Genomic DNA, 27,694 nt, shown 5'->3' on the forward strand with positions numbered 1-27,694 from the left:
TTTGGGAGTTTTGGTCCCAACAGTTAAGGAAAAAGGGGCCCAAAGGGTCCAAAATTAAATTTTGTTTGATTTTCACAAAATTGAATAATTGGGGTTCTTTAATATGCCGAATCTAACTGTGTATGTAGATTCTTATTTTTTGGTCCCGTTTTCAAATTGGTCTACATTAAGGTCCAAAGGGTCCAAAATTAAACTTAGTTTGATTTTAACAAAAATTGAAACCTTTGGGTTCTTTGATATGCTGAATCTAAAAATGTACTTAGATTTTTGATTATTGGCCCAGTTTTCAAGTTGGCCCAAATCGAGGTCCAAAATTAAACATTGTTTGATTTCATCAAAAATTGAATAATTGGGGTTCTTTGATATGCCAAATCTAACTGTGTATGTAGATTCTTAATTTTTGGTCCAGTTTTAAAATTGGTCTAAATTAAAGTGCAAAGGGTCCAAAATTAAACTAAGTTTGATTTTAACAAAAATTAAATTATTAGGCCTCTTTGATATTCTGAATCTAAACATGTACTTAGATTTTTGATTATGGGCCCAGTTTTCAAGTTGGTCCAAATCAGGATCTAAAATTATTATATTAAGTATTGTGCAATGGCAAGAAATATCTAATTTCACAATATTGTGAAATAGCAAATTTTTTTTTAATTAAGAGTTATCTTTCTTTGTCCAGTATAGTAAGCAAGAAATATCTGCAAGAATTTTTTTTAATTGGAGTTATCTTTCTTTGTCCAGAATCAACTTAAATCTTTGTTATATACAATATGCAATGTATATTCACTTTTTACTACCAACTGATAAATTTAAATAATCTTTACCATTCAGTGATAACAAGCAGTTTTTTTACATCTTAATATTTTATGATGTATTTAAATGAGTAGTAATTGTTGCAAACTCCATTAGAATATTTTAATTGAAATTAGTTTTGGAATAAGGGAAAGGGGGATGTGATTAAAAAATTGGGTTCAATTTTTCTCATTTGAAATTTCATAAATAAAAAGAAAATTTCTTCAAACATTTTTTTGAGAGGATTAATATTCAACAGCATAGTGAATTGCTCTAAGAGAAAACAAAAATTTTAAGTTCATTTGAATACATTCATTCTGTGTCAGAAACCTATGCTGTGTCAACTATTTAATCACAATCCAAATTTAGAGCGGAATCCAGCTTGAATGTTGTGTCCATACTTGCCCCAACCGTTCAGGGTTCAACCTCTGCGGTCGTATAAAGCTACGCCCTGCGGAGCATCTGGTTCCTTATAAATACATAAATAAATCAATACAATTATACATGATTACATGATTGCTGAATGCTGATATATGACATATAAATACCAAATAATTACAAAGGCTCTTTCATTGACGATCAGCCAGCCAGGAACAACCAACTAAAACGAGTTAACTCAGTTCAAACTACATTAAATACCAAATATGTAGTGAAAAAAAGTTGGAAACCTGCGTCCAAACCCTATGCTCGAAAGACCGTCTCCAGACTTGGACAGTATATAAAAAAAAAAAATAAAGATGAATTACAATTATTTGTAACAAAAAACCACTAACCATGAGCAGAAACATGAATTAAACTAAAATGTTACATATCTGAAATATGTAAAAATAAACTTGACACTTGACTGTTGGGTAGAAAGTGAAGGCTTTCAAAATAATTTCCCGCACATGAAAATTTTCACATGACTCAATTAGAAAATTCATACGCATCTTTAATACAAATGTTTCCCGCTATTCGTTGAAAAGCGGGAAAATGTAATTATAAAAGGGAAGTCGGAAGTTTTACATTTTAGTGACATTATTTTCTTGTGAAAGTAGTTTACTGTATATCCCAATAAATTTCCCTTTGAATATGTATTATGTTTGTTTACTGTTACATGTAAAATAAATTTAGGGTAGGTAGAATTTTTTCTAAATTTTTTATATCTTTTTTTTACATTGGGTTATGGGAGCATCATTGTGACTAACAGTGTTTAATAAAAAATAGTCAAAAACCTTAAGAAATGGTAGGGGTACAGTGAACACAAATACTTTTTTGTTTGGCCTTGTACCTAGATTATAACATAGATAATAGATACAAGAAGATGTGGTATGAGTGCCAATGAGACAATTCTCCATCCAAGTCACAATTTATTGAATTAAACCGTTATAGGTCAAAGTATAGTCTTCAACACAGAGCCCTGGCTCACACCAAACAGCAAGCTATAAAGGGCCCCATCAATTACTAGTGTAAAACCATTAAAACAGGAAAATTTATGATCTTATCTATATTAAAAAGGAGAAGCACATCAACAAATGACAACTACTGAATATCCAATTCCTGACTTAGGACAGGTGCAAACAAATGCAGCAGGTTTAAATGTTTTAGATAAGTTCCAACCTTCACCCTTATCTACATGTTTATTGTTAATTGCAGCAGGTTTAAACAATTTAGATTAGTACCAATCTTCACCCTTATCTACATGTTTATTATTATTTGCAGCAGGTTTAAACGTTTTTAGATAAGTACCAACCTTCACCCTTGTCTACATGTTTATTATTATTTGCAGCAGGTTTAAACGTTTTAGATGAGTACCAACCTTCACCCTTGTCCTCATGTTTATTGTTATTTGCAGCAGGTTTAAACGTTTTAGATAAGTACCAACCTTCACCCTTATCTACATGTTTATTATTATTTGCAGCAGGTTTAAAAGTTTTAGATGAGTACCAACCTTCACCCTTATCTACATATTTTTAGCTCACCTGGCCCGAAGGGCCAAGTGAGCTTTTCTCATCACTTGGCGTCCGGCGTCCGTCGTCGTCGTCGTCGTCCGTCGTCGTCCGTCGTCGTCCGTCGTCGTTAACTTTTACAAAAATCTTCTCCTCTGAAACTACTGGGCCAAATTGAACCAAACTTGGCCACAATCATCATTGGGGTATCTAGTTTAAAAAATGTGTGGCGTGACCCGGTCAACCAACCAAGATGGCCGCCACGGCTAAAAATAGAACATAGGGGTAAACTGCAGTTTTTGGCTAATAACTCAAAAACCAAAGCATTTAGAGGAAATCTGACATGGGGTAAAAATGTTTATCAGGTCAAGATCTATCTGCCCTGAAATTTTCAGATGAATCGGTCAACCCGTTGTTGGGTTGCTGCCCCTGAATTGGTAATTTTGTGGAAATTATGCAGTTTTTGGTTGTTATCTTGAATATTATTATAGATAGAGATAAACTGTAAACAGCAATAATGTTTAGTAAAGTAGGATTTACAAATAAGTCAACATGACCGAAATGGTCAGTTGACCCGTTTAGGAGTTATTGCCCTTTATAGTCAATTTTTAACCATTTTTCGTAAATCTTAGTTATCTTTTACAAAAATCTTCTCCTCTGAAACTACTGGGCCAAATTGAACCAAACTTGGCCACAATCATCATTGGGGTATCTAGTTTAAAAAATGTGTGGCGTGACCCGGTCAACCAACCAAGATGGCCACCACGGCTAAAAATAGAACATAGGGGTAAACTGCAGTTTTTGGCTTATAACTCAAAAACCAAAGCATTTAGAGGAAATCTGACATGGGGTAAAAATGTTTATCAGGTCAAGATCTATCTGCCCTGAAATTTTCAGATGAATCGGTCAACCCGTTGTTGGGTTGCTGCCCCTGAATTGGTAATTTTGTGGAAATTTTGCAGTTTTTGGTTGTTATCTTGAATATTATTATAGATAGAGATAAACTGTAAACAGCAATAATGTTTAGTAAAGTAGGATTTACAAATAAGTCAACATGACCGAAATGGTCAGTTGACCCGTTTAGGAGTTATTGCCCTTTATAGTCAATTTTTAACCATTTTTCGTAAATCTTAGTTATCTTTTACAAAAATCTTCTCCTCTGAAACTACTGGGCCAAATTGAACCAAACTTGGCCACAATCATCATTGGGGTATATAGTTTAAAAAATGTGTGGCGTGACCCAGTCATCCAACCAAGATGGCCGCCACGGCAAAAAATAGAACATAGGGGTAAACTGCAGTTTTTGGCTTATAACTCAAAAACCAAAGCATTTAGAGGAAATCTGACATGGGGTAAAAATGTTTATCAGGTCAAGATCTATCTGCCCTGAAATTTTCAGATGAATCGGTCAACCCGTTGTTGGGTTGCTGCCCCTGAATTGGTAATTTTGTGGAAATTTTGCAGTTTTTGGTTATTATCTTGAATATTATTATAGATAGAGATAAACTGTAAACAGCAATAATGTTTAGTAAAGTAGGATTTACAAATAAGTCAACATGACCGAAATGGTCAGTTGACCTGTTTAGGAGTTATTGCCCTTTATAGTCAATTTTTAACCATTTTTCGTAAATCTTAGTTATCTTTTACAAAAATCTTCTCCTCTGAAACTACTGGGCCAAATTAATCCAGACTTGGCAATCATCATCTTTGGGGTATCTTGTTTTAAAAATGTGTCCGGTGACCCGACTATCAAATCAAGATGGCCGCCACAGCTAAAAATAGAACATAGGGGTAAAATGCAGTTTTTGGCTTATAACTCAAAAACCAAAGCATTTAGAGCAAATCCAACACGGGGTTAAATTATTAATCAGATCAAGATCTATCTGCCCTATAATTTTCAGATGAATCGGTCAACCCATTGTTGGGTTGCTGCCCCTGAATCGGTAATTTTAAGGAAATTTTGCTGTTTTTGGTTATTATCTTAAATTTTATTATAGATAGAGATAAACTGTAAACAGCAATTATGTTCAGCAAAGTAAGATTTACAAATAAGTCAACACGACGGAAATTGTCAATTGACCCCCTAGGGAGTTATTGTCCTTTATAGTCAATTTTTAACAATTTTCATAAAATTTGTAAATTTTTATTAACATTTTCCACTGAAACTACTGGGCCAAGTTCATTATAGATAGAGATAAATGTAAGCAGCAAGACTAGTAAAGTAAGATTTACAAACACATCACCATCACCAAAACACAATTTTGTCATGAATCCATCTGCTTCCTTTGTTTAATATTCACATAGACCAAGGTGAGCGACACAGGCTCTTTGGAGCCTCTAGTTTATTATTTGCAGCAGGTTTAAAAGTTTTAGATAAGTACCAACCTTCACCCTTATCTACATGTTTATTATTATTTGCAGCAGGTTTAAAAGTTTTAGATGAGTACCAACCTTCACCCTAACCTACATGTTTATTATTATTTCAGCATGGTAAAGAATACAATGAATCGCCTGCTAGAATGTTGTCTCAATCCTTCCATTTGGACATCGTGGGAGGGAAAGCCATTACTGCCAAACAGACATTACTTGGTGCAATAGATACAGTCATCTCATCTCATACTCCACTCAAACGAACAGAAGATTCTCATTTTAAAGCTATAATCTCACTTGCATTAAAGTAAGTCACTCAAACGAACAGAAGCTACCCATTTTAAAACTATTATTTCACTTGCATTAAAGTAAGTCACTCAAATGCACAGAAGCTACCCATTTTAAAACTATTATCTCACTTGCATTAAAGTAATTCACTCAAACGAACAGAAGCTACCCATTTTAAAACTATTATTTCACTTGCATTAAAGTAAGTCACTCAAATGCACAGAAGCTACCCATTTTAAAACTATTATTTCACTTGCATTACAGTAAGTCACTCAAACGCACAGAAGCTACCCATTTTAAAACTATTATCTCACTTGCATTAAAGTAAGTCACTCAAACGCACAGAAGATTCTCATTTTAAAGCTATTTTCTCTTATGGTTGGGGCCTGTTATCTATTTCTCGCCTGAATAGATAATTCTCGTATCACACTGTCCGGAGTGTGATACGAAAAAGTGTTACGAAAAATGCGTTAATTTGATTGGCCAAGGAAACCTCCTGAAACGATATTGCGGCATTTTCATTGGCTATTCTTTAGGTCATTGTTGACAGTTATAGGTCACAATGATGTACATTTCCTCCATTGCAACGGAGATAAGCGATTTCTTCAATAATATAGAAAATACGCACACTTTTCACCTTATTATATATTCTAATTCAAATATTATTACATTCTGAAGCGTACAAAATGTTTAAAAAAGTCTTATGTTGAAGATTGACGACGAACAGGACATATGACGTCACAATGCAGTTATGTTCAAGCGACTGGGTCGACGTTTCGCGGATTTTTTTTATTAAGCACAAAAAGCATGTTTACCATAAGAGAAATAGGTTTCACAACTCGGGAGAATTAGATATCGTTTGATATCAACTCTCTTTATTTAATTTAAATAGTAATAACAAACTCGCCACAGGCTCGTTTATTATTATATTGAAATTAAATAACTCGAGTTGATATCAAGCGATATCTAATTCTCACTCGTTATGAAACCTATAAATCTCACTTGCATTGAAGTAAGTCACTCAAACGCACAGAAGATTCTCATTTTAAAACTATTATCTCACTTGTATTAAAGTAAGTCACTCAAACGAACAGAAGATTCTCATTTTAAAGCTATAATCTCACTTGCATTGATGTAAGTCACTCAAACGAACAGAAGATTCCCATTTTAAAACTATTATCTCACTTGTATTAAAGTAAGTCACTCAAACGCAGAGAAGACTAATTTTAACGCTTTCAGCTCTTTTAAAGCTTGTATTTAAAAAAAAAGTCACATACACAACTTAAAGATTCTCATTTTAAAGCTGTTATCTCATTTGCATTGAAGTAAGTCACTCAAACGCACAAAAGATTCTAATTTTAAAGCTCTTATCTCATTTGCATTTAATTAGGTCATACAAACATACAGTAGATTCTCATTTGAAAGCTTTTGTCTCACTTGCAGTAAAGATAGTAACAAAAACACACAGGAGATTCTCATTATAAAGCTTTTGTCTCTTGTTATTAAAATAGTACATTAAAATCTTGGAAAGATTCTAATTTTAAATAGATATAGGAAGATGTGGTGTGAGTGCCAATGAGACAACTCTCCATCCAAATAACAATTTTAAAAGTAAACCATTATAGGTTAAAGTATGGCCTTCAACACGGAGCCTTGGCTCACACCGAATAAGAAGCTATAAAGGGCCCCAAAATTACTAGTGTAAAACCATTCAAACGGGAAAACCAATTAAGAAATAATTCATGGAAGCCATAGATTTGTTGGAAATTTACACATGGCCTGGGCCGTGATATTCGAATTTTATCCTGAGCGTTAGCGAGGGATAAAATTAACGAATATCACGGCCCAGGCCATGTGTAAATTTACAACAAATCTATGGCTTCCATGAATTATTTCGATTCTAATAGGACAAATAAGTTCATTCAAATACTGAAGTGAGGATGGGTATGTCGTGTGTGTAGCTGTTCTTTTTTACTCCTGGTTAGATAGAGCTCAAATAATCACATAAATCTTTAGCTTGCATTTATTATTTCGTTAATTACCGCTAGAAAAAAATATGGTTAATTCTCAAACCCAATATTTGCGACTTTTCATTTACATGTTTTCTTGTAAGCTACCATCAAAAACAAAATTGACATGTCGTGGACTCGCTGAAATCAGTAATATGCGAATAATGCAATAGAATAGAAAATAAAACAACATCTACCTCAGAATTCCATTTTAATACAATAGTATACGAACTTCTATGGTTTAAAAAAAAATTATATTATTTTTATACTGCAACTTAAATTAGTAAATTGATAGCTTTTAAAATTGTAACCTAAATATCAAGATAATTTTCATCCCTTAATGAACCCCTGATTTCATAAAGAAAGCGTTCCATGATGAAATTGACATTGCACAAAAGAAAGCTGTGTTACTATATTTAGGAAATAAACACAACTAGTTGAAGTACATTATTTCTTTTTATTATGCATCCGAAGAAGAATAAAAATTCTTTTGTCTTTTGTTTTATTTCAATTTTTAATACAATAAAATCGGCAATGCGTTTGCAAATAAGTTCAAATGCATGTGGATTTACGTGGGAGGTATATTGTAACATCCATTATTTTGAATATTTCTGAGTCTGCGCTAAGTATAGATATATCGAGAATTTTCACACGGTGTTGTTTACAAAGCGATAGAAGCACGTCATATTAGAATTGTCAATATTGTTCTATATTACAGTGAAAGGAAACTTCCAACATGGTTAAAGTTATTATTCCGTACACAGAGTTTAATAGACAATTATTACCAAGACTGGAGCTACGTTGCCAGAACAGGTTTGTACATACGGGTGCCTGACTTAATTATCTCTTTAACTCCATTTCTAAAAAAGATAAAAGTGATTGTAAAATTAACAAAAAATTAAGGTATATCGTATTTGAGAATTGATTAACTTCTCATTATTTTATGTCACTTTGTTTAAGAAACAATCTGCACAATCTAACCAATTGAATCTTTGATACAGCTTTTAATTTAGCCATGTCTATTTTTATGCCCCAGTATTTGATGAATTTGAGTGTCCAATCTACTTGAAACTTAATACACATGTTCCCTATTATTTGATATGATCTTTCTAATTTGAATGAGCTTTGACCCCAATTTCACGGTCCACTGAACAAAGAAAATGATAGTGCGAGCCGGGCATCCGTGTATTATGGACACATTCTTGTTTATTATAGGATTACCCCATGGTATCTTCTCTCTATTAATACAAATATAGAAAAGATATGAAGATGAGGTATGAGAGCCAATGAGACAACTATCCATCCAAGTCACAACGTGTAAAAAGTAAACACTTGTAGGTCTTCATCATGGACCCTTTAATAGCTCACACCAAATAGCAAGCTATAATAGGCATTGATAAGATATTTTCTTTATTTTTAGGATTTGATGATGCTATCAAGGCTCTTGACAGCTTAAACAAAATCAACTTCAGACTCCCTGTAGATTTGGCCGTCAGACCGTTCAGTAACATCAAAGATGCGTTCTAATCACAAACATTATATGTAGACTCATATTATGTCGGTAGTACATAAGGATGTTCGCTACTCTGTTTTGAAAAAACGAGCTTTTTAAAAGACAGTAATAAATGGACATAATATAAATAATGGAACTAAAAATTGAAGAAAAAAATGTTGAGTCTGAGTCCTTTTTAGCCATTGAAAATATGGAGGGAAATTATTCTCTATATTGTTCATACATTTAACATTGGGACAATTTTTCTTTCAAAACTACAGAAAAAAGAACAAGGAATTTATATGATTTTCAAATATGGCTTTTTTAATGATTTGTTATAAAATTCTGTAAAGAAAACTAATGGTAAGCTGGCAATATGTTTAGTGGCATAACATGGGGAAAAAACAGAGAATTCCGAATATCTGGCAAAAATTCCAAAAACAAGAGTAGAGAACATCCTTAAATATTTGCAAAGCCAATAGAAATATGTGTTGATGGTCATGTGACCAAATCAGGTTTTGAACCATGACTAAAAATGAAAGGATAGACTAATCAATGTATTCAATTTACAAATGTAATTGGAAACATAATTTTTATTTTTAGGTCAGAGGGTAGGTTTTTAAGGCATATGCAATACAAATTTGATAAGGAATGGTTGTGTCTGATGATAATCTCTATGATAAGGTTAGATCTTCAAGTATTATTGAAAAATGAAAATTGTTTCAATTTTTTCTTTTTCTGATAATAAAATTATAAAAAGACTAAAACAGGTTACCAACAAATCCTTAAATGGCATTACATGGATAAAACCAGAGGTATCCGAATATCTGACAAAAAGTCACAAGCATGATCTGTTAATATCCTTAAGCCAAAATGTATTTTGTTATTTTCATCTAAATAGTTGTATGCTTTTAAAATATCCACGATCCCATTTTTGGTATAAATCTTGTTCATGTTCCTCAAGGGAGACAATAACTGATTTCGTCTGCCTTTCTTCAGACTATTTTTGTCATGTTATTGTTCAGTCTTTAAAACATACTACTTAAATTTGTCATGTACATTCCATATTTCATATTAATATGTTTTTCTGCAAATTCCAATATTTTGGCATTTTAATGTAATTTCCGATATTTTTGCATGAAATGATAAATGGGAAATTTTGTAACTGTTTTAATTTTAAATTAGCTAATTTCCTTTGTATGATGAAATTGCAAAATCAAGATCACTATTCTGTATATTATTTCTGTTATCAGATTCTACCCAGAAATCATGAAATTTAAACTTCTCAAAATTAGAAGCAAAGAAATTAAAATCATGTGGAACATAAGAGGCACTTTTTCTAGATCCTCTTACCCAGAACATAAAATTTTCTATTTAATACTAAGAGTTTTAACAAAATTATAAGGAAAATTCAACCCACAATTAATAAATTTCAATGCCTCCCATTTCTCCAACAAGGATCAATTTTTGAATAGCCCAAGGCAACTTTTTGGGGCTCGATTATATATCTCTAAATGAAGAAATGGCAATTTTTATTGTCACTTTAAACAAAAAGATTGATAAATTTATACCCCCATTAGTATTACAATTTAAAGTTCATTCCCAAAATTTCATTTGTCATATCGTTACATAATCCCATTTTTTTTTAAATTGTCTGAGATGTATATATAATGAAAATTCATTCCAGTGGACTTTTTTCATTCAAGTGGATTTCTTTCATTCCAGTTCTTAAATTCCAAGAGAGTCCATTTGAAAAATAATTCTGAACACAAGAAATCCATACTTTTACATTTGTATATATATATGTAATTTTACAAATCACAGGTTGTTGGGGAAGCATAAAAAAGTTGTGATATATTTAATATGATTTTGTATAAATTATCATCTTTTGTTGTTATGTATATATTATACATACTCCATTTTTGTTATGTATTATTATATATGTGATTTTGTTTTGTTATGTTTTAAATATTGAAATCCATTTATTATTTTTCTTGATATTATGAAACTGGTTTTTTTAAGTGCAATTGAATTATACTGTTATTTTCTTTGATTGAGCTATAGGTGTCATACCCGCAGCCAGGTTGGGTGAGAGTGGTTTCTTAGGAACCTCCCATTGAAAAAATAAGCACTGTTTGAATTGGGACTGTTAAAGTTGAATTTGTAAGTCCAAATCCCCCCCCCCCCCCCCCCCTACAAAATTCCTGGCTACGGTTTTAAAGTGTACCTTGGCTATGCAATTGAAGGGAATAACTAGCCAGGCAATATTTATTTACATAAGTTTATTTATATATCTATCTATTTTCTTGTTTATTTTATTCTTTGAATCCAATAATGTGAAATCCAGGTAATTTTTTGTTATGTTGTCCATTTATTTATTAAATGGTCTAATGATTTATTCTCTTACACTGCCATGTATTCGTATATACATGTAGATAGAACTTCTGATTTTTACTAAAATATTTGTCGACATAACTGTAAATTCAGAATTTATTGCAATGTCTTGTCCGGAACATACATGAAATATTTGCTACTGAACATTAAAAAACCCAACAATCAATCAGTTATTGCAATGACTTTATTATTGCGAAAAATTCGACAGTGTTGTTATTGCAATAATTTAAATTCGCCTTTTAAAAAAAATATATGATTTAAACAAGATTTTTCACAATAAAGAAAAAAATAAAAATGACAAAATCAGAAAAAAAAAGCCAACAATAATTTCTGAATTTACGGTACTTTCAGTTTGGTTATAATCATTAAGATGTGTCTAGAAAATATGGTGTGGGACCTAAGACCCTAATGGGACTTTATATGGATTTCTGTAGTGATCTTGGTTGACCACAGATACAATTTCATTATAAAAACATGTTGAGAAAATTTCCAGTCTTTAATAATTTTCATATAAATATTCTAAGCTTATACTTATAACTTAATTTAAACAATTTTAAATCTTACATAATCTCCCTTTAGCAAGGGTTTCCAACCTAGATTTTGAAATGTATGAATGATAAATTGTTTTTTTAAAGCCAAGTTAATGGTTATTTTACAGTTTCAAGTTCACAAATATTACTTCTTTTGCCATTAAAAATTGGCACATATATAAAAAATTTTATCTGAATTTGTTGCACATAGTGTTAATGATGTCTTTTAGCAATTCCTTCTTACTATTATGTAATAACATGAAATGTTCGGGAAAGTGCATAAATTTTTTGAGTCGTCTATGTATCATAATCATGTTTACTGTGGATTCATTTATTTTTGTGGGTACCAATTTTCGTGGATTGATGAAAACTTGCATTTTCGTGGATATTTGAATTTTTGGAATCCCAAAAGTCTGCATATAACCATACAGCAAATTTGTAATTCGTTGCACATTAAAATTTGTGGCTTCCTCCTACCCACGAAAATTGGTATCCAACAAATAATAATGAATCCACAGTATATTGTTTATTGTAAAAGTTCTTTTGTTTTATTGGTATGTTATCAATACCAGTAATAAGTGAACATTTATTTACATAATTCATTCAATAGGAGGTTGTGAAATCTTACTTGTATTGTTTTATTGACAATACCTCAATACTGTGGATTCATTTATTTTCCTTGGTAACAATTTGCATGGATTTAATGAAAATTGTTTTTTCATGGAAACTTAATTAGTTGTCTTGCCAAAGTCTATAAGAAATTTGATGTTCACCTATATCTATGAAATCTTAAAAATTGGTAATCCACAGTATTATTGTTTATTTTAAATTTTATTTTAAAATTATTTGTTGAACTTTTAAAAAGAAAAGCATAATCTCTAATCAGCCTTAAGAAGGTGGTACCCAACACTTTCATTAAAATTAATTTGGCTCGTTTCATTTTCATAAAAATTTTACAAAGTATTTACTTTGACTCTTTAGTGGAATATATAAATTTCAAAAATTTTTGAACAAACCATTTTATCAGAAATATTACACTGGTTATATGGCAATCTGACAAACACCAATTTTGATCATTTAGAAGCTTAATATCCCCTTTACAACACAACGTAATTAAAACGTTTAGCTGATTTTACAGAGTTATCTCCCTGTAGTGTTAGGTACCACCTTAAGACCAAAAAAACTAAAAGTGGTTAACTTTTTAAAGAAGACCACGAAACTAAGTATCCCACAAGTATTTTCTGATGAATCCACAGTGGATAAGACTTTAGTTGAATCTCCTGTTTACAAGTATTGTTGATGTTGCATTTATGTCATGAGTACGGTATCCAATAAATTATTTCAGCATGAAGTGTATTATTTGTTGATTGTGAGGTTAAGGGACTGTCTCAAGATGTGATTTTCTTGTACACATCCAATATTTTAAAGTCTATGACTGAAAAATTTAATCTTTTTTAGCTCACCGGCCAAGTGAGCTTTACTCATCACTAGGCGTCCATCGTCTTCCATCGTCGTTAACATTTTACATTTTGAACTTCTTCTTGAGAACCACTGAATGAAATGAAACTAAACATAGCATGAATGTTCCTTATGAGGTGCTGACCAAGTGTTGTTACTTTGTAGCCAATCCATCATTCAAGATGGCCGCTAGCGGGGGACATAGTTAAACATAGGACCCTATGGAAAATGCATAAAAATGACTTCTTTTAGAGAACCACTGAATTGAATGAAACCAAACATACCATGAATATTCCTTTCCTTTATGAGGTGCTGGCCAAGTGATGGTACTTTGTTGCCAAATTTGATCTTTTTTATATGATTTCAAAAACCCAAATAGAGTCAGGTGAGCGTTACAGGCTCTTGGGAGCCTCTAGTTTAGTATACCTGATAGAAAGGTCCAAGTGAGCTTTTCTCATCACTCAGGTTCGTTGTTTGTCATTGGTTAATTTTTACGAAAATTTTCTCCTGAAATTACATGGCCAAATTTAAACACTTAGCCATTATCATCATTGAGCTTGCTTATAAAAAGAGAAAATGTGAAAGGGCAGAAACTTCCATTGTCCATTTTCCTCAAAACTGCCAGTTACTTTATTTCAAGAGTAATTGCATTCAAGTGATAAATAAACTCATCATAGATACCAGGATTAAATTTTGTAACTAAGCCAGTCGTGCATTTAGTCCACAATGACTCGTCAGTGACGTTCAAATAAAAAAAAAAAAGAAAGGCCAAATAAAGTACGAGGATGATTTATTTATTTTTTTAATGATTCATTTTCATGTTTTCTTGATATCTTGAAAACTAAAATAGAGATAACTTTGGTAGCAAAACCCAGAATGTGAAGTACAGGGGTGCCGCACTTGCACTATCATTTTCCATGTTCAATGGACCATAAAATGAGGGTGATAAATCTAATTTGGCATTAAAATTAAAAGATCATACCATAAGGAATGTGTGTACTAAGTTGCAAGTTGATTGGACTTCAACTTCATCATACAGGAGTGCACACGTGAAATGTCTCACCTTCTTTACTAATCATTGATATTATGTTGATAGTCCTAAATAAAAAGCTTTATTACAACTGTCACATAAACTTAACATTAACCAAGATAACATTAACTAATGAACCATGAAAATGAGGTCAAGGTCAGATGAACCATGCCAGGCAAACATGTACAGCTTACAATTCTTTCATACTACAAATATAGTTGACATATTGTTTATAGTTTAAAAAAAACAGAGCAAAAACACAAACTGAAGACTGAGCAGTGGACTGTGAAAATGAGGTCAAGGTCAAATAAAACCTGTGCGACTGACATAGATCATAAAATATTTTCATACACCAAATATAGTTGGCATATAGTATTAGATAAAAAGACCAAAACTCAAAAACTTTGACCACTGAACCATGAAAATGAGGTCAAGGTCAGATGACATCTGCCTGCTAGAAATGAACACCTTACAATCATTCCATACAACAAAGATAGTAGACTTATTGCATAAAGTATGAGACAAGACCTATGTGCCCTGAAATTTTCAGATGAATCGGACAAACCGTTGTTGGGTTGCTGCCCCTGAATTTGAAATTTTAAGGAATTTTTGCTGTTTTTGGTTATTATCTTGAATATTATTATAGATAGAGATAAACTGTGAACAGCAATAATGTTCAGCAAAGTAAGATTTACAAATAAGTCAACATGACCGAAATTGTCATTTGACCCCTGTAGGAGTTATTGCCCTTTATAGTCAATTTTTAACCATTTTTCGTAAATCTTAGTAATCTTTTACAAAAATCTTCTCCTCTGAAAGAACTGGGCCAAGTTAATTATAGAGATAATTGTAAGCAGCTAGAATGTTCAGTAAATTAAGATGTACAAACACATTACCATCACCAAAACACAATTTTGTCATGAATCCATCTGCGTCCTTTGTTTAATATTCACATAGACCAAGGTGAGCGACACAGGCTCTTTAGAGCCTCTAGTTTACAAATCATTGATATTATGTTGATAGTCCTAAGTATGAAGCTTTATTAAAGACTGTCACATAAACTTAGCATTAACCAAGATAACTAAACAAAAACCAATGAACCATGAAAATGAGGTCAAGGTCAGATGAACCATGCCAGGCAGACATGTGCAGCTAACAATGCTTCCATACAACAAATATAGTTGACCTATTACTTATAGGTTAAGAAAAATACACCAAAACACAAAAACTTAACACTGAGCAATGAATCATGAAAATGAGGTTGAGGTCAAACAAAACCTGTGCGACTGACATATAAATCATAAAATATTTCCATACACCAAATATAGTTGACCTATGGCATATAGTATTAGATAAAAAGACCAAAACTCAAAAACTTAACTTTGACCACTGAACCATGAAAATGAGGTCAAGGTCAGATGACATCTGGCTGCTAGACATGTACACCTTACAATCATTCCATACAACAAATATAGAAGATCTATTGCATTAAGTATGAGAAAAACAGACCAAAACACAAAAATCTAACTATAACCTCTGAACCATGAAAATGAGGTCAAGGTCAGATGACATCTGCCAGTTGGACATGTAGTACACCTTACAGTCCTTCCATACACTGAATATACTAGACATATTGCTTATAGTATCTGAGATATGGACTTGACCACCAAAACTTAACCTTGTTCACTGATCCATGAAATGAGGTTGAGGTCAAGTGAAAACTGTCTGAGGGGCATGAGGACCTTGCAAGGTACGCACATACCGAATATAGTTATCCAATTACTTATAATAAGAAAGAATTTAACATTACAAAAAATATTAACTTTTTTTCCAAGTAGTCACTGAACCATGAAAATGAGGTCAAGGACACTGGACATGGGACTGACGGAAAATTCTTAACATGAGGCATCTATAAACAAAGTATGAAGCATCCAGGTCTTCCACCTTCTAAAATATAAAGCTTTTAAGAAGTTAGCCAACACTGCCAACGCCGCCTTATTACTATCCCTATGTCGAGCTTTCTGCAACAAAAGTTGCAGGCTCAACATAAACTACCTTGATCAAAAACTTTAACCTGAAGCGGGACAAAGGGACAAACATATGAACAAACGGATACACAGACCAGAAAAAGTATGACCCTCTACTATCGTAGGTGGTGCATAAAAACAAGTCAAAATGCCCAAATCATCAGTCAACTTCTTTAGAAAGTTCTTGCTCTGTAATGACTATTTTTTACCAATTATTTTTGTATTGTGCAAAAACCAGAAGATAGAAAACTGTAAACACGGTTGATAGATGATAGCTTAACACTACATCAGCACAAAATATAGTCTGTCAACTCCTCAAACAAGATCTAGTATTACCTTTGAAAGACATTTTCATGTTTTTGCAGAAACTATTGAAATTCAGAAGGAAATGGGGAATGTGTCAAAGCAACAACAACCAGACCATAAAGCAGACAACAGCCGAAGGCCACCAATGGGTCTTCAATGTAAGGAGAAACTCCTGCACCCTTAAGCATCCTTCAGCTGGCCCCTTAAAAAAATATGTATACTAGTACAGTGATAATGGACGTCATACTAAACTCTGAATTATACACAAGAAACTATAATTTAAAATAATACAAGACTAACAAGGGCCAGAGGCTCCTGACTTAGGACAGAGGCTCCTGACTTGGGACAGGCTCAAAGCTAGTTTACATTGTTACACTACCAATCATATTGTTATTGTACCCTATGTAACAGATTTGTATCAGCTATAATGTTTCTGACCTATCACCCTGGTTCTTTTAGTTGCAACATCTTTGAAACTACATATCAGAATTACATAAAACTTTGGGGAAAATAAGGACAGACTACATGTATGTGACACAATATCACACACCTATACCCCCCTCCAAAAAAAAAAAATTGACCCCCAAAAAATTACCCTCATTTCAAGTAAAAGAGCCCTAAATTTTCATAAAAAAAAAGCAAAAAAACACCCAAAAAACACCAAATTTTCTTACTCCCAAAAAATTTTTTTTATTACTTTGGAAAAAAACGTTATTAAAAACACCCAAAAAACAACAAAAAAATTCCAAAAAAAAAATAAATAAAAAAACCGGGAGAACAGGCGAAGAAAAAATTCTGTGGGATTTAAGAGAAAAAATAATTTCCCCAGTGCGCCCCAACCTTGATTTTTAATTAATTTTATCAATATAGTCTAGTAATAAAACGGATCAATACGACTACAACTGCAATTGCTTTTTACATTTGTGAAGTGTTATAAACTAAATCGATCATTGGAAATATTTACATGGTTGTCAAGAGTATGTTTACATGTTGCCTAGATGACGTTGTCATCACATGTAAACATATAGCAGACTGGTGCGGTCTTTCGTTTCAAATTAACAGTGGTGAGAATGTGCTTTTTAGTGTGTTGTGGTTTTTCATGTCGGACAGTATTTCTTCCTCTCAAGAAGAAGAATTGTTAGGTAGTTCTACTGCACTAGAATTAGAACAGGAAATTAGTGAATCACAAGCAGTGCATCAAAACCTGTTGGATTATTCAGAGCAGGCTGATAGTTTAATTCTTTCTAAAGATATGGATCGGCAAAGTGAATGGAGTAGAGATCAACTTTCCATTCTTGATGAAAATTTGTCTTACTATACAACCTGTGCTGATATTGTAAATAGAATACACACAGGAGGACCCGCGGAAAGTAAAAAACTACCTAAGTTTCCTCCTCTTCCAAAAAGAAAGCTGTTATCTTTGTATGGAGAGCAAGCAAAAAAACGAAAGATGATGACACCGGAAGACCTTCACCAGTACTTAAAAACAAAAGAGATAGATGTAACCAAAACTGTAAGAAAAGAAGTCTTTTTCTTTTCTGCAAGTGACATAACGACCCCAAACATCGCCGTTGTAAAGCTGCAAGAAGGATATAGACAAATTCAAAGACAAGAGGCTACTAGCATGTGTTTCAATCTGCAGTATGGTCACCTTTTAGATGTCACCTTTGAACTCTATGCGAAAGAAAAGGAAAGTGGACTGCAACAGCAAAAATGGGATGATTGGTTGAAACAGAATATCGGAATCTCATCTTCATATTCCCGTAAACTGAGAGAGATATCACGTTTGCTGAGACCATACATGCCAAGGTTTTCTACTGTTGGACTACCTTTCATTGAAGTCTATTCCATGAGAAAAGAATTGAAAGCAATGTTTTCATATAGTGAGGAGATTAGGCAGTATTGGAGCACTCAAAATCAACCAATAATACATGTTGAAACACAATCTTCTCAGTGACCTTTCAACCCCGCGCTCCAGCTAGAGCGCGAAAGAACAACATTGATAAGAGATTATTAATATATTTTATTAATTTCTTCGCCTTTTAAATCAATTATTTTATAAGTAAAAGGAATTGTATTTAAAACTTTTTCAAGCCGAACAAAAGGTGATTCATGATGTATGAACTATTGATGAATCCGTGTTGACTAGAAACCTAATTAACAACCAACAATTAACTGATAATGGATTTTGTATTTCTACATACCTGAGTGACTGTTATATGTACATGAATGATAATGTGTAATTTTGCAAATACTTTTACAAATGAGTGTTATAATAAAGATTTAAAACATAGTCATCATTAATTCTTGTTTATAGAAAGCACCTGTTATTTCTTCGCCTTTTAAATCAATTATTTTATAAGTAAAAGGAATTGTATTTAAAACTTTTTCAATTACAAATATTTCTTTAGTCCAACGAGTAGTATAACCCTTTTCAAATTTACCCTTCTTTTTTGTTATTCTTACTCTATCTCCGACTTTGAATTTAGGTTTTTTAATTTTCTCTTCTTTTTCTGGATATAAATTTTTATACACTGTTAATTCATTTTTTAATTTACTTGCTTCAACAGGTGTCATTTTAATTGAAGAATGAACTGTATTATTATAATTTTTAACTAATTTATCTAATATATCATAATATTTAAAAGTTTCATTAGCAGTAAAGTATTTATACATATGTTGTTTCATTGTTCCTATCCATCGTTCCACTACACTGGATTTTTCTTCATTCTCAGTTGAATATAACTTTATGTTATTATCTTTTAACAATTCTTTTACTTGTCGATTATAAAATTCGGATCCTTTATCTGACCAAATATATATTGGTTTTCTTTCTTTAAATAATGTTTTAAATGCTTCACTCACTGCTACTCCTGTTTTATTTTTCAAAGGGCTTAACCAACCATATTTACTAAAAACATCTATAACTGCTAATAAATATTTATAGTGTTTATTTTGTTTGGAATATGGTTGCATATCTATTAAATCAACTGCCCATGTTTGATCTATTGAATTAACATAAACACGTCTTTTAGGAAAAGATTTTATAACTCTATGATGTAATTCATCTGCTAATTTATTTGTTAGATTTGTTTTAGACATTTTTAAGTAACTAAAATGTTTTCTTAAAAAATGGAGGCAAAAAAGGATAAAATTTTATCCAAGCGAGGAGATTCATATAAACTTGTTTTGACAAAAGAATATAAACATAAAGCAAGTATTTATGTATTTAATTATAAAATTAGTCTAAAGGATGAAAAACAAGAAACATTTACAAATGCTTTTGATCACATGGTAGACTATTCCATAAAAGATTACCCTAATGGAAGAATTAAAATAGTACCTATTCATGAAATCATAATTACTAAACATAAAAGCTGGCCTATAAGAACATATAATACAGTTAAAAAGTTATTCATGGATCAAATGGAAAGATTATTAAATAGTGCTGAAGAATTAAATTTAGAAGAAGTTATTTTTGAAGTTACTGTTATCCCTAATAGAAAAGGAAAAGGTAGGGGTTTAAAAATATTAGATGTCACAAATAAAAGAAGTATTATCAAAATAAAAAATGATGATACAATATGTTTATCAAGGGCAATTGTAACTTCTTTAGCTTCAAATAAGTTATTAAAAGATTTTACAGATTCTCAATTAAAACATATCAATGAAAGTAGACCATTACAAAAAAGATTAGCTGAAGATTTGCATGAACAATCAGGAGTAGAAATAAAAGAAGAAGGAAATGATTTGGAAGATTTAAAAGCTTTTGAAAATTATCTTAATATTAGGATAATTGTTTTTACATCAAATAGTACAGAATATATTGTATATGATGGTAATGAAGAATATAATGAACAAATATATTTATATTATCATGATGAACACTTTGACACTATAACAAATATAACAGGATTTTTAGCTAAACGTAGGTTTTGTAAAGTATGTTTAATTGGTTATACTGAACAACATACATGCAAAGATAATACAGTAACAACTATCAGAAAACAACATATTTGTGATAAATGTAACAAAACATATACAGGTAAAAATCACAAATGTGGTGAAAAAATATGTTTAATATGTTATGAAAAATACACGGAAAGTAATGAAGAACACTTATGTTATATGAAACCATCAGTACCAAAACAAGTAAAAAATAATAAATATATATATTTTGATTTTGAAGCAAATCAAGAAACAGGAATACATATAATGAATTTTTGTATAGCTTACGATTTAGAAAATATTTATTGTTTTAAAAATAACTATGTAAAAGTATTTAAATGTGATTTCAATATTGATAATTTAAACTTGTTAGAATTAGACATAGATGATTGTTTTAGTGATGTAGAAAAAATTAAATATGAAACAAATTCTGTAATAGACAACTTTTGTAAATATTTCATAAGAGATAAATTTAAAGACTACACTTTTATTTCACATTATGGAAAAGGTTATGATATGCAACCGATTTTAGGATACATTGTAAAAAATAAAATTGAACATAACATAATTTCTTCTGGACTAAAATTAACAGCTATATTTATTAAAGGAATAAATTTAAGATTCATAGATTCTATAAATTTTACATTATGTGGATTAGCTGCTTTCCCAAAAACATTTGGATTTGTGGGTAACAAAGGTTATTTTCCACATTATTTTAATACAACAGAGAATCAAAAATATAAGGGAATTTATCCTGATAAAGAATATTTTGGTTATAATACTATGACATTTAAAAATAAAGAATTATTTGATGAATGGTATAATAAAGTTAAAGAAAAAGAATTTAAATTCTATAAAGAAATATTTTATTATTGTCTATTGGATGTTTTAATTCTTGCCAAAGGTTGTACCTTATATAGAAAATTATTTTTAAATATAACCAATAATTGTATCGATCCATTTCAATATATTACAATTGCTCAATGTTGTACAAAAATATTTAAAACATTAATGTTGACAAATGAAACAATTGGAATTCACAAAAAGATGACAATTAAAGAAGTACATTCACAAAAAGATGACAATTAAAGAAGTACATTCACAAAAATCAATACAATGGTTAGAGTATATTTCTTTAGAATATAATATAATGATTCAACATGCTAAAAGGGGAGGTGAAAAGAAATTATTCATTAATAATAAATGTTATAAAGTCGATGGTTATTATTATGATAGAGAAAATAAAATGCGTAATGTTTATGAATTTTTTGGATGTTATTGGCATGGATGTACAAAATGTTATAGTCCTGAAGAAATATGTAAAAAAGATAGAAATAAAAAAACTATGAAAGAGTTATATGACCAAACTAAAGAAAGACTTAAAACTATTGAAGATTATCTAAAACCAAATGTAAAAATTCATACAATATGGGAATGTGAGTTTGATCAACAAAAATATCCTGAAGTTGATCCACATTTAAAACCTATTGATAAAAGAGATGCATTTTATGGAGGAAGAACAGAAACTATTCAATTATACAATAATCTTTCTGATTTAAAAGGTAGATATGTAGATTTTTGTTCTCTGTATCCATCAGTAAATAAATATTGTAAATATCCTATAGGACATCCTATTACATCTACAGAAATATCTGTAGATGATTATATAAAAAATAATTATTTCGGAATAATGAAATGTAAAATATTACCACCTAAAGGATTGTATCACCCTGTTTTACCTTATAAACAATTAACTAGTGATAATACACATAAATTACTTTTTGGATTATGTAGAACATGTATGAATAAAATATCTTTTAAATGTAAACACATAGATGATCCTACTTTAAATAAACATGATAAAATACATGAAATAAAAAGATGTAAAGAATGTAAAAATATTAAAAATGAAAAATGTATACATTCTGATGAGGAAAGAGTTATAGTAGGTACATGGTCTACAATAGAAATAGATAAAGCAATAGAAAAAGGTTATGAATTACAAAAAATATATGAACTAGAACATTTTGAAAAAACATCTACAGATATATTTAAACTTTATGTAGATACGTTTATGAAATATAAACAAGAAGCTTCAGGATGTAAATGTGATCCTAAATATTGTAAAAATGATTGTAAAAACGATAAAGAATGTAAAACAAAAATACAATACATTATAGATAATACTGCTTATGATCTAGATATTGACAAAGTTAAGTACAATTCAGGATTAAGATTTATAGCTAAAATATGTTTAAATAATTTATGGGGACATTTTGGTATGAGAGATAATTTTACACAAAAAGAATATTGTTTTACTTTAGAACATATAACTAAAATAGTATTTAATGAAAGATATAAAGATATAAGTACTATGATATTAGATGAAGATATTGTTTTAACAGAATATAAAAATAAAGAAGAATACTCTAAACCTAATCCAAGTGTAAATGTTTATATAGCTTTGTTTACAACAGCACATGCTAGATTAAAATTATACGAACTATTGGATATTCTTCAAGAAAGAGTTTTATACATGGATACAGATTCTTGTATTTATAATGATGATGGTTCTGAAGCTTGTAAAAAGATAGAAAGTATGATGGGAAATAAATTAGGAGATTTAACAGATGAAATTGTTTCAAAACATAACGCTAATCATATAAAACAATTTATATCTGCTGGTCCAAAAGATTATTCTATGAAACTAGATACAGAAAAACTAGTTAGCTGTTGTAAAGGTTTTAGATTAAATGCTGAAGTAGAAAAAAAGATTACATTAGATAAAAAAATAAAAATAGTTACTGATGAAAATGAAAAATATGAAACTGTTCAATATAATAATATAAAAGTAGGAAAAGATCATCAACTTAAAACAGTTAAACAAGTTAAAGCTTATGATTATATGTTTGATAAAAGAATGGTATATTGTGAAAATGAAAATTTAATTAGAAGTTTTCCTTATGGATATTAAAAAATATATAATTTAAATTTTTATTTTAAAAAATAAAAGACTAAAAAATGATTGAAGCTTATACTGAGAAAGATGATCCTGACGCTAAAGTTATATTAGGAAGAATAATGTTATCAGATTATCAGATATGTTGTTTAAGAGATGATGGAGAATGTCCTTTGACTCCAAAACAAATGGAAGTAATGGAAAAGTTTGATGGTAAAAAGTTATCTAAGTTTCCTCCTGGTTGGGATGCTTTTATTAGACCAGATAAAGTTTATGAATATGTTTTTGAAAAACCATGTCCTGAAATTTAATTTTTTATTTTATTTTATTATTTCTCTATACCCCTAAAAACAGAAAAAGTACAGGAATAGTACATACTTTTTTCTGCAATTTTGCTGTTTGTACCAGGAAAAGTACAGAAATTAGGGACTCTAATTTTTATCAATTTTTTCTTATTTTTCCAATTTTTCATACAAACGTAAATTGTATTTATTTTTTATTTTAATTTCCAAACAATAAAACCAGTTAATACCATACCACCAACAACAAATGTAATCTCTCTATTTTTCTGGTATTCTGATGGAGTATAAAAATCACTTAATGTAGGTTTAGGTGATAATGAAGTTAATTTTTTATTCGTGACACGATAGTATAGTTTCATTGCTTGGTCAACATCATCAAAAGTCTGAACCGCATGATGTTCCTTTTGTAATTGTTCATTTATAAAATCTAATCTTTGTATTCTTTTTTTATTCCATTCTGATTGTGCTTTTTCTAATTTTTCTATAGCTTTATCATGTCTTATTTTCTCTTCATTTGCATTACTACCCATATGTGAAAATAAATAATTACTCCCTGAAAATGCAAAAGCATTTGTTATTGCCCCACCAAGCATCATTGTTAAAGCACTTGCCATTTTATAAAAACAAAAATTACTTCATAATATCAGCAGGTATAATACCTTGCTTAATCAACATATCTTTTGTTGCTATCGCAAGTAATATATCAATGGATAACATTAAAACATCATTCATATTAAAATCCACTTTTGGTGCTGGCCTCCTTAATACCTTTTTACCTATTTCTGCATATCCAACTGTTAACAATGTTTCCACTCCAGCATGATATAACATATTTGCTATTTGTTTTCCGTCTTTTTGAGTTGTCATTTTAATGTACTAAATTTAATTAAATTCAAAAGGATCAATTTCTTTCTTTTGTTTTTCTGGTTTTGTTATTTCTTTAATCATTCTTTCTGGTTTCTTACTTTGGTTGTAAAAAATCAATCCCAATCCAACAATACTTATAGAAAAAAGTACAAATTTATAATCAACTAGGGAACTGGAGTGTTTCTTGACTGAAGGGATATGTTCGTTTGATTCATAATCTGTTTCTGTATCAGAATCTTTTGTTATTTGTTTGATTTTTGAATTTTCTTTTTTTAATTTTTCCACTTCTTTTTTTCTCAATTCTGCATTTCTTATTCTTACTTCTGCACCTTTCTTACCAGCAGCTACTCTTTTTGGGTCTTTTGGTTTGGGTTTTTTAAATACTTCTTTTTTTTCTTCTTTGTTTTCTTTTTGTTCAGGATTTTCATTCATCATTTTTTATGTCATTATTTTCATCTTTTTTTCGGAAATCGAGCGAAGCGAGTGGTTCAATATGTCTTGCTGTTGTTAATATTGCAGTAAAAGGAGCAAGATACATTCCATATCTATAGTACAGTTCACAACATGTATTAGTTAAAGCATTATTGATAAAAGGATCTTCCTCTAAGTCTTGTATTAAAATTGGTGGATTAACAACTTTGAAAAACTTTGATACACCCATGACATATAAATTTATAAAAGAGTTTCCTAATGTCTTGGTCATACTAGCTCCCAATCTTGCTTCATATTTACAGTATAGTTTGTTTATTTGTTCTGTTGTCATTTTATCAATATCTGACAGTTGTAATTCTTTACCCAGATATTGTTTACTACTCCCACCAGCAACAACAGCTGATAATCTTTCGCGTTTTTTTTCTTGAAGGGAACCGTTCACTTCGCTCGCTTCATTATCAATATTTATGTTTTCCACAATTTGCTCGCTTAATAATTCTTCAGCATTCATTTTATACGTTTCAAAAAACGGATATAATTTATTTTTAACTTTAAAAAAATTAAATACAACATATCCAACCAATGATAAGACTGCAGTGTTTGTTGCAATTGTTAGTATTTCCAACAGCATTGCTTTTTTTTATTGCTTATTTTGGTTAAATTACTTAAGCATTACTTAAGCATTACTTAAGCATTACTTAAGCATTACTTGAGAATTGCTAAAAAAATCAATTAAGTAACCAATAATCAGTAGGTTGATCTGTCTTTAATATTAATTTACGATGTTTCTTTTTTTTAAGTTCTTCCTTTATTCTTTGTCTTTCTTCCAAAGTAGGAATAACATCATTTTCTCTTAGACAATTATCAAAACTATCTCTATCTTTTGTGTAGAACATGCATAACCATTTTGTTTGTTCTCTTAAATCTTTTAAAACAGAGTTGTATCTCTGTGAAATGACCCACACTGATTGTTCCGCATGTCTTCCTGAAAATGCAAGCTCGGACAGGATATCTTTTTTCTTTGTTAGTTCTTTTGTTGCACTGCAGTCATCAATGATATATAATGTTGGATGACCAGCATATTTTTTAAAGAACATTCTTAGTAGTTCTTGTAGCTTCTCTTCTTCATAAAGGGAACCGTTCGCTTCTCTCACTTCAACAATAGGATTAACAATTATTAGATTTTTTGTTTTTGGTTTTCTAACATCACCAATCCATTCACGATTTTTGTATGCTTTGTTCCATTGGATGGTTGGACAAAGTATGACTATATATTTGAAAACTCCACTATATTCTCCTTCTAATAAATCAAGAACAAACTCTGTTTTTCCACATCCTGTTTGTCCACATATAATAGCACAATGGGGATATTTTGGTAATTCATAAAGGGAATCGGAGTGTATCTCGCTCCGCTCGTTTGTTTCCATTTTTTAAGGGGAACCGCTAGTAATTAACTTCTTTAAATCTTCCATCTTCAAAATTAATTTGTGCATCTTGTATAACAAACAGATAAACATTTATTAATTTATTTGCTCCTGCTGTTTTAGTTATTTGGATAGTAATACCTTCAGAAGCATTTTCAATTCTTCTACCTGAACCGTGTAATGAGTTGTCATCTGTTGAACGTAAATCTAACCATAATGCATAATTAGTTGTAAGATATTTTTCTAATGTTGTATAGGATAAATTTAAATCCTTTAAAACTTCTTCTGTTGTTTTATTTCTTTTTGAATTTAAAGCAAAGAATTTATTTATTTCATCCCATTGTTGATATGCTTTCATTCCTTGACTGTATAGTTGATTTGGAACACCTTCTATTGTCATTTCTACTTTTGTTATGTTAGGATTATAATAAGTTTCGGTACTTGTTCTTTCAGGATCTTCGAACAACATTAGAATTCCTTTCATACTTCTAGCTGGAACATTTAAATTTATATTCCACAATGTATCAGATTTGTTTTTGGTTATTTTTCTATGTCTTAGTATTCTATCGTACAAAATAACCATCTTACCATTAACTTGTTGTCTTATCTGTCTTGCTAATTCTGCATCAGTAACCATATCAAATTCTAAACAAATGTTTTTGATTGTATAACTTGCAGATGTATCTGTTGATTTAATAACATTGCTATAATTATTAAATGTAAGTTCATATTCAAGTCTATCACCAAGACCTGCTTGATAAAAAGGCATATGAGTTTCTAATAGTTCAAAATCAAGTGGGATACAAAATCTTGCACCATATGCAGTTGCAATTGCTTCATCACCTATGTCTGATGCTTTATCATCCGCACCAACTCTGTGTTTTAACATGTTTGTTTCACCAATTCCTTGGTATGCCATATTTAAACGTTCAGATGTAGATTTCCATAAATCAACATAACAATGATAAATATCACTATCATCAATTGACATAATTTCATTTCCACTTATACGAATTGTTGTTTTTTTAACTATTGTTCTTCCTATGTTTTGATATATAGTTGCATTGTCGTCTGTAGATGTGAGTTCTATTTCAAATGCCAATCTGGTTGTTCCAGGAACAATAACATCATTATTGCTTAG

At 30.5% G+C, this 27,694-nt stretch overlaps 1 protein-coding gene across 5 annotated transcripts in view; it reads left to right on the top strand.

Moving 5' to 3' along the window:
- LOC134699471 (RUN domain-containing protein 1-like) overlaps window positions 1-13,151 on the top strand; it is a 49,190-nt gene extending 36,039 nt beyond the window's left edge. For 4 of the 5 annotated variants that reach the window (XM_063561062.1, XM_063561063.1, XM_063561061.1 and 1 more), the window contains 3 exons: window positions 5,204-5,394; window positions 8,103-8,197; window positions 8,805-11,057. In XM_063561062.1, coding sequence (XP_063417132.1) covers window positions 5,204-5,394; window positions 8,103-8,197; window positions 8,805-8,911 — 393 coding nt within the window. In that variant the 3' untranslated portion in view covers window positions 8,912-11,057. Of the gene's footprint in view, window positions 1-5,203; window positions 5,395-8,102; window positions 8,198-8,804; window positions 11,058-11,098 lie in introns of those variants that run through there. The other variant, XR_010103605.1, reaches the window with a different exon arrangement.
- Window positions 13,152-27,694: the final 14,543 nt, after the last annotated feature.

Source organism: Mytilus trossulus, unplaced genomic scaffold, assembly GCF_036588685.1.
Source record: "Mytilus trossulus isolate FHL-02 unplaced genomic scaffold, PNRI_Mtr1.1.1.hap1 h1tg000070l__unscaffolded, whole genome shotgun sequence".
In the NCBI taxonomy this organism is placed as follows: Eukaryota; Metazoa; Mollusca; class Bivalvia; order Mytilida; family Mytilidae; genus Mytilus; species Mytilus trossulus.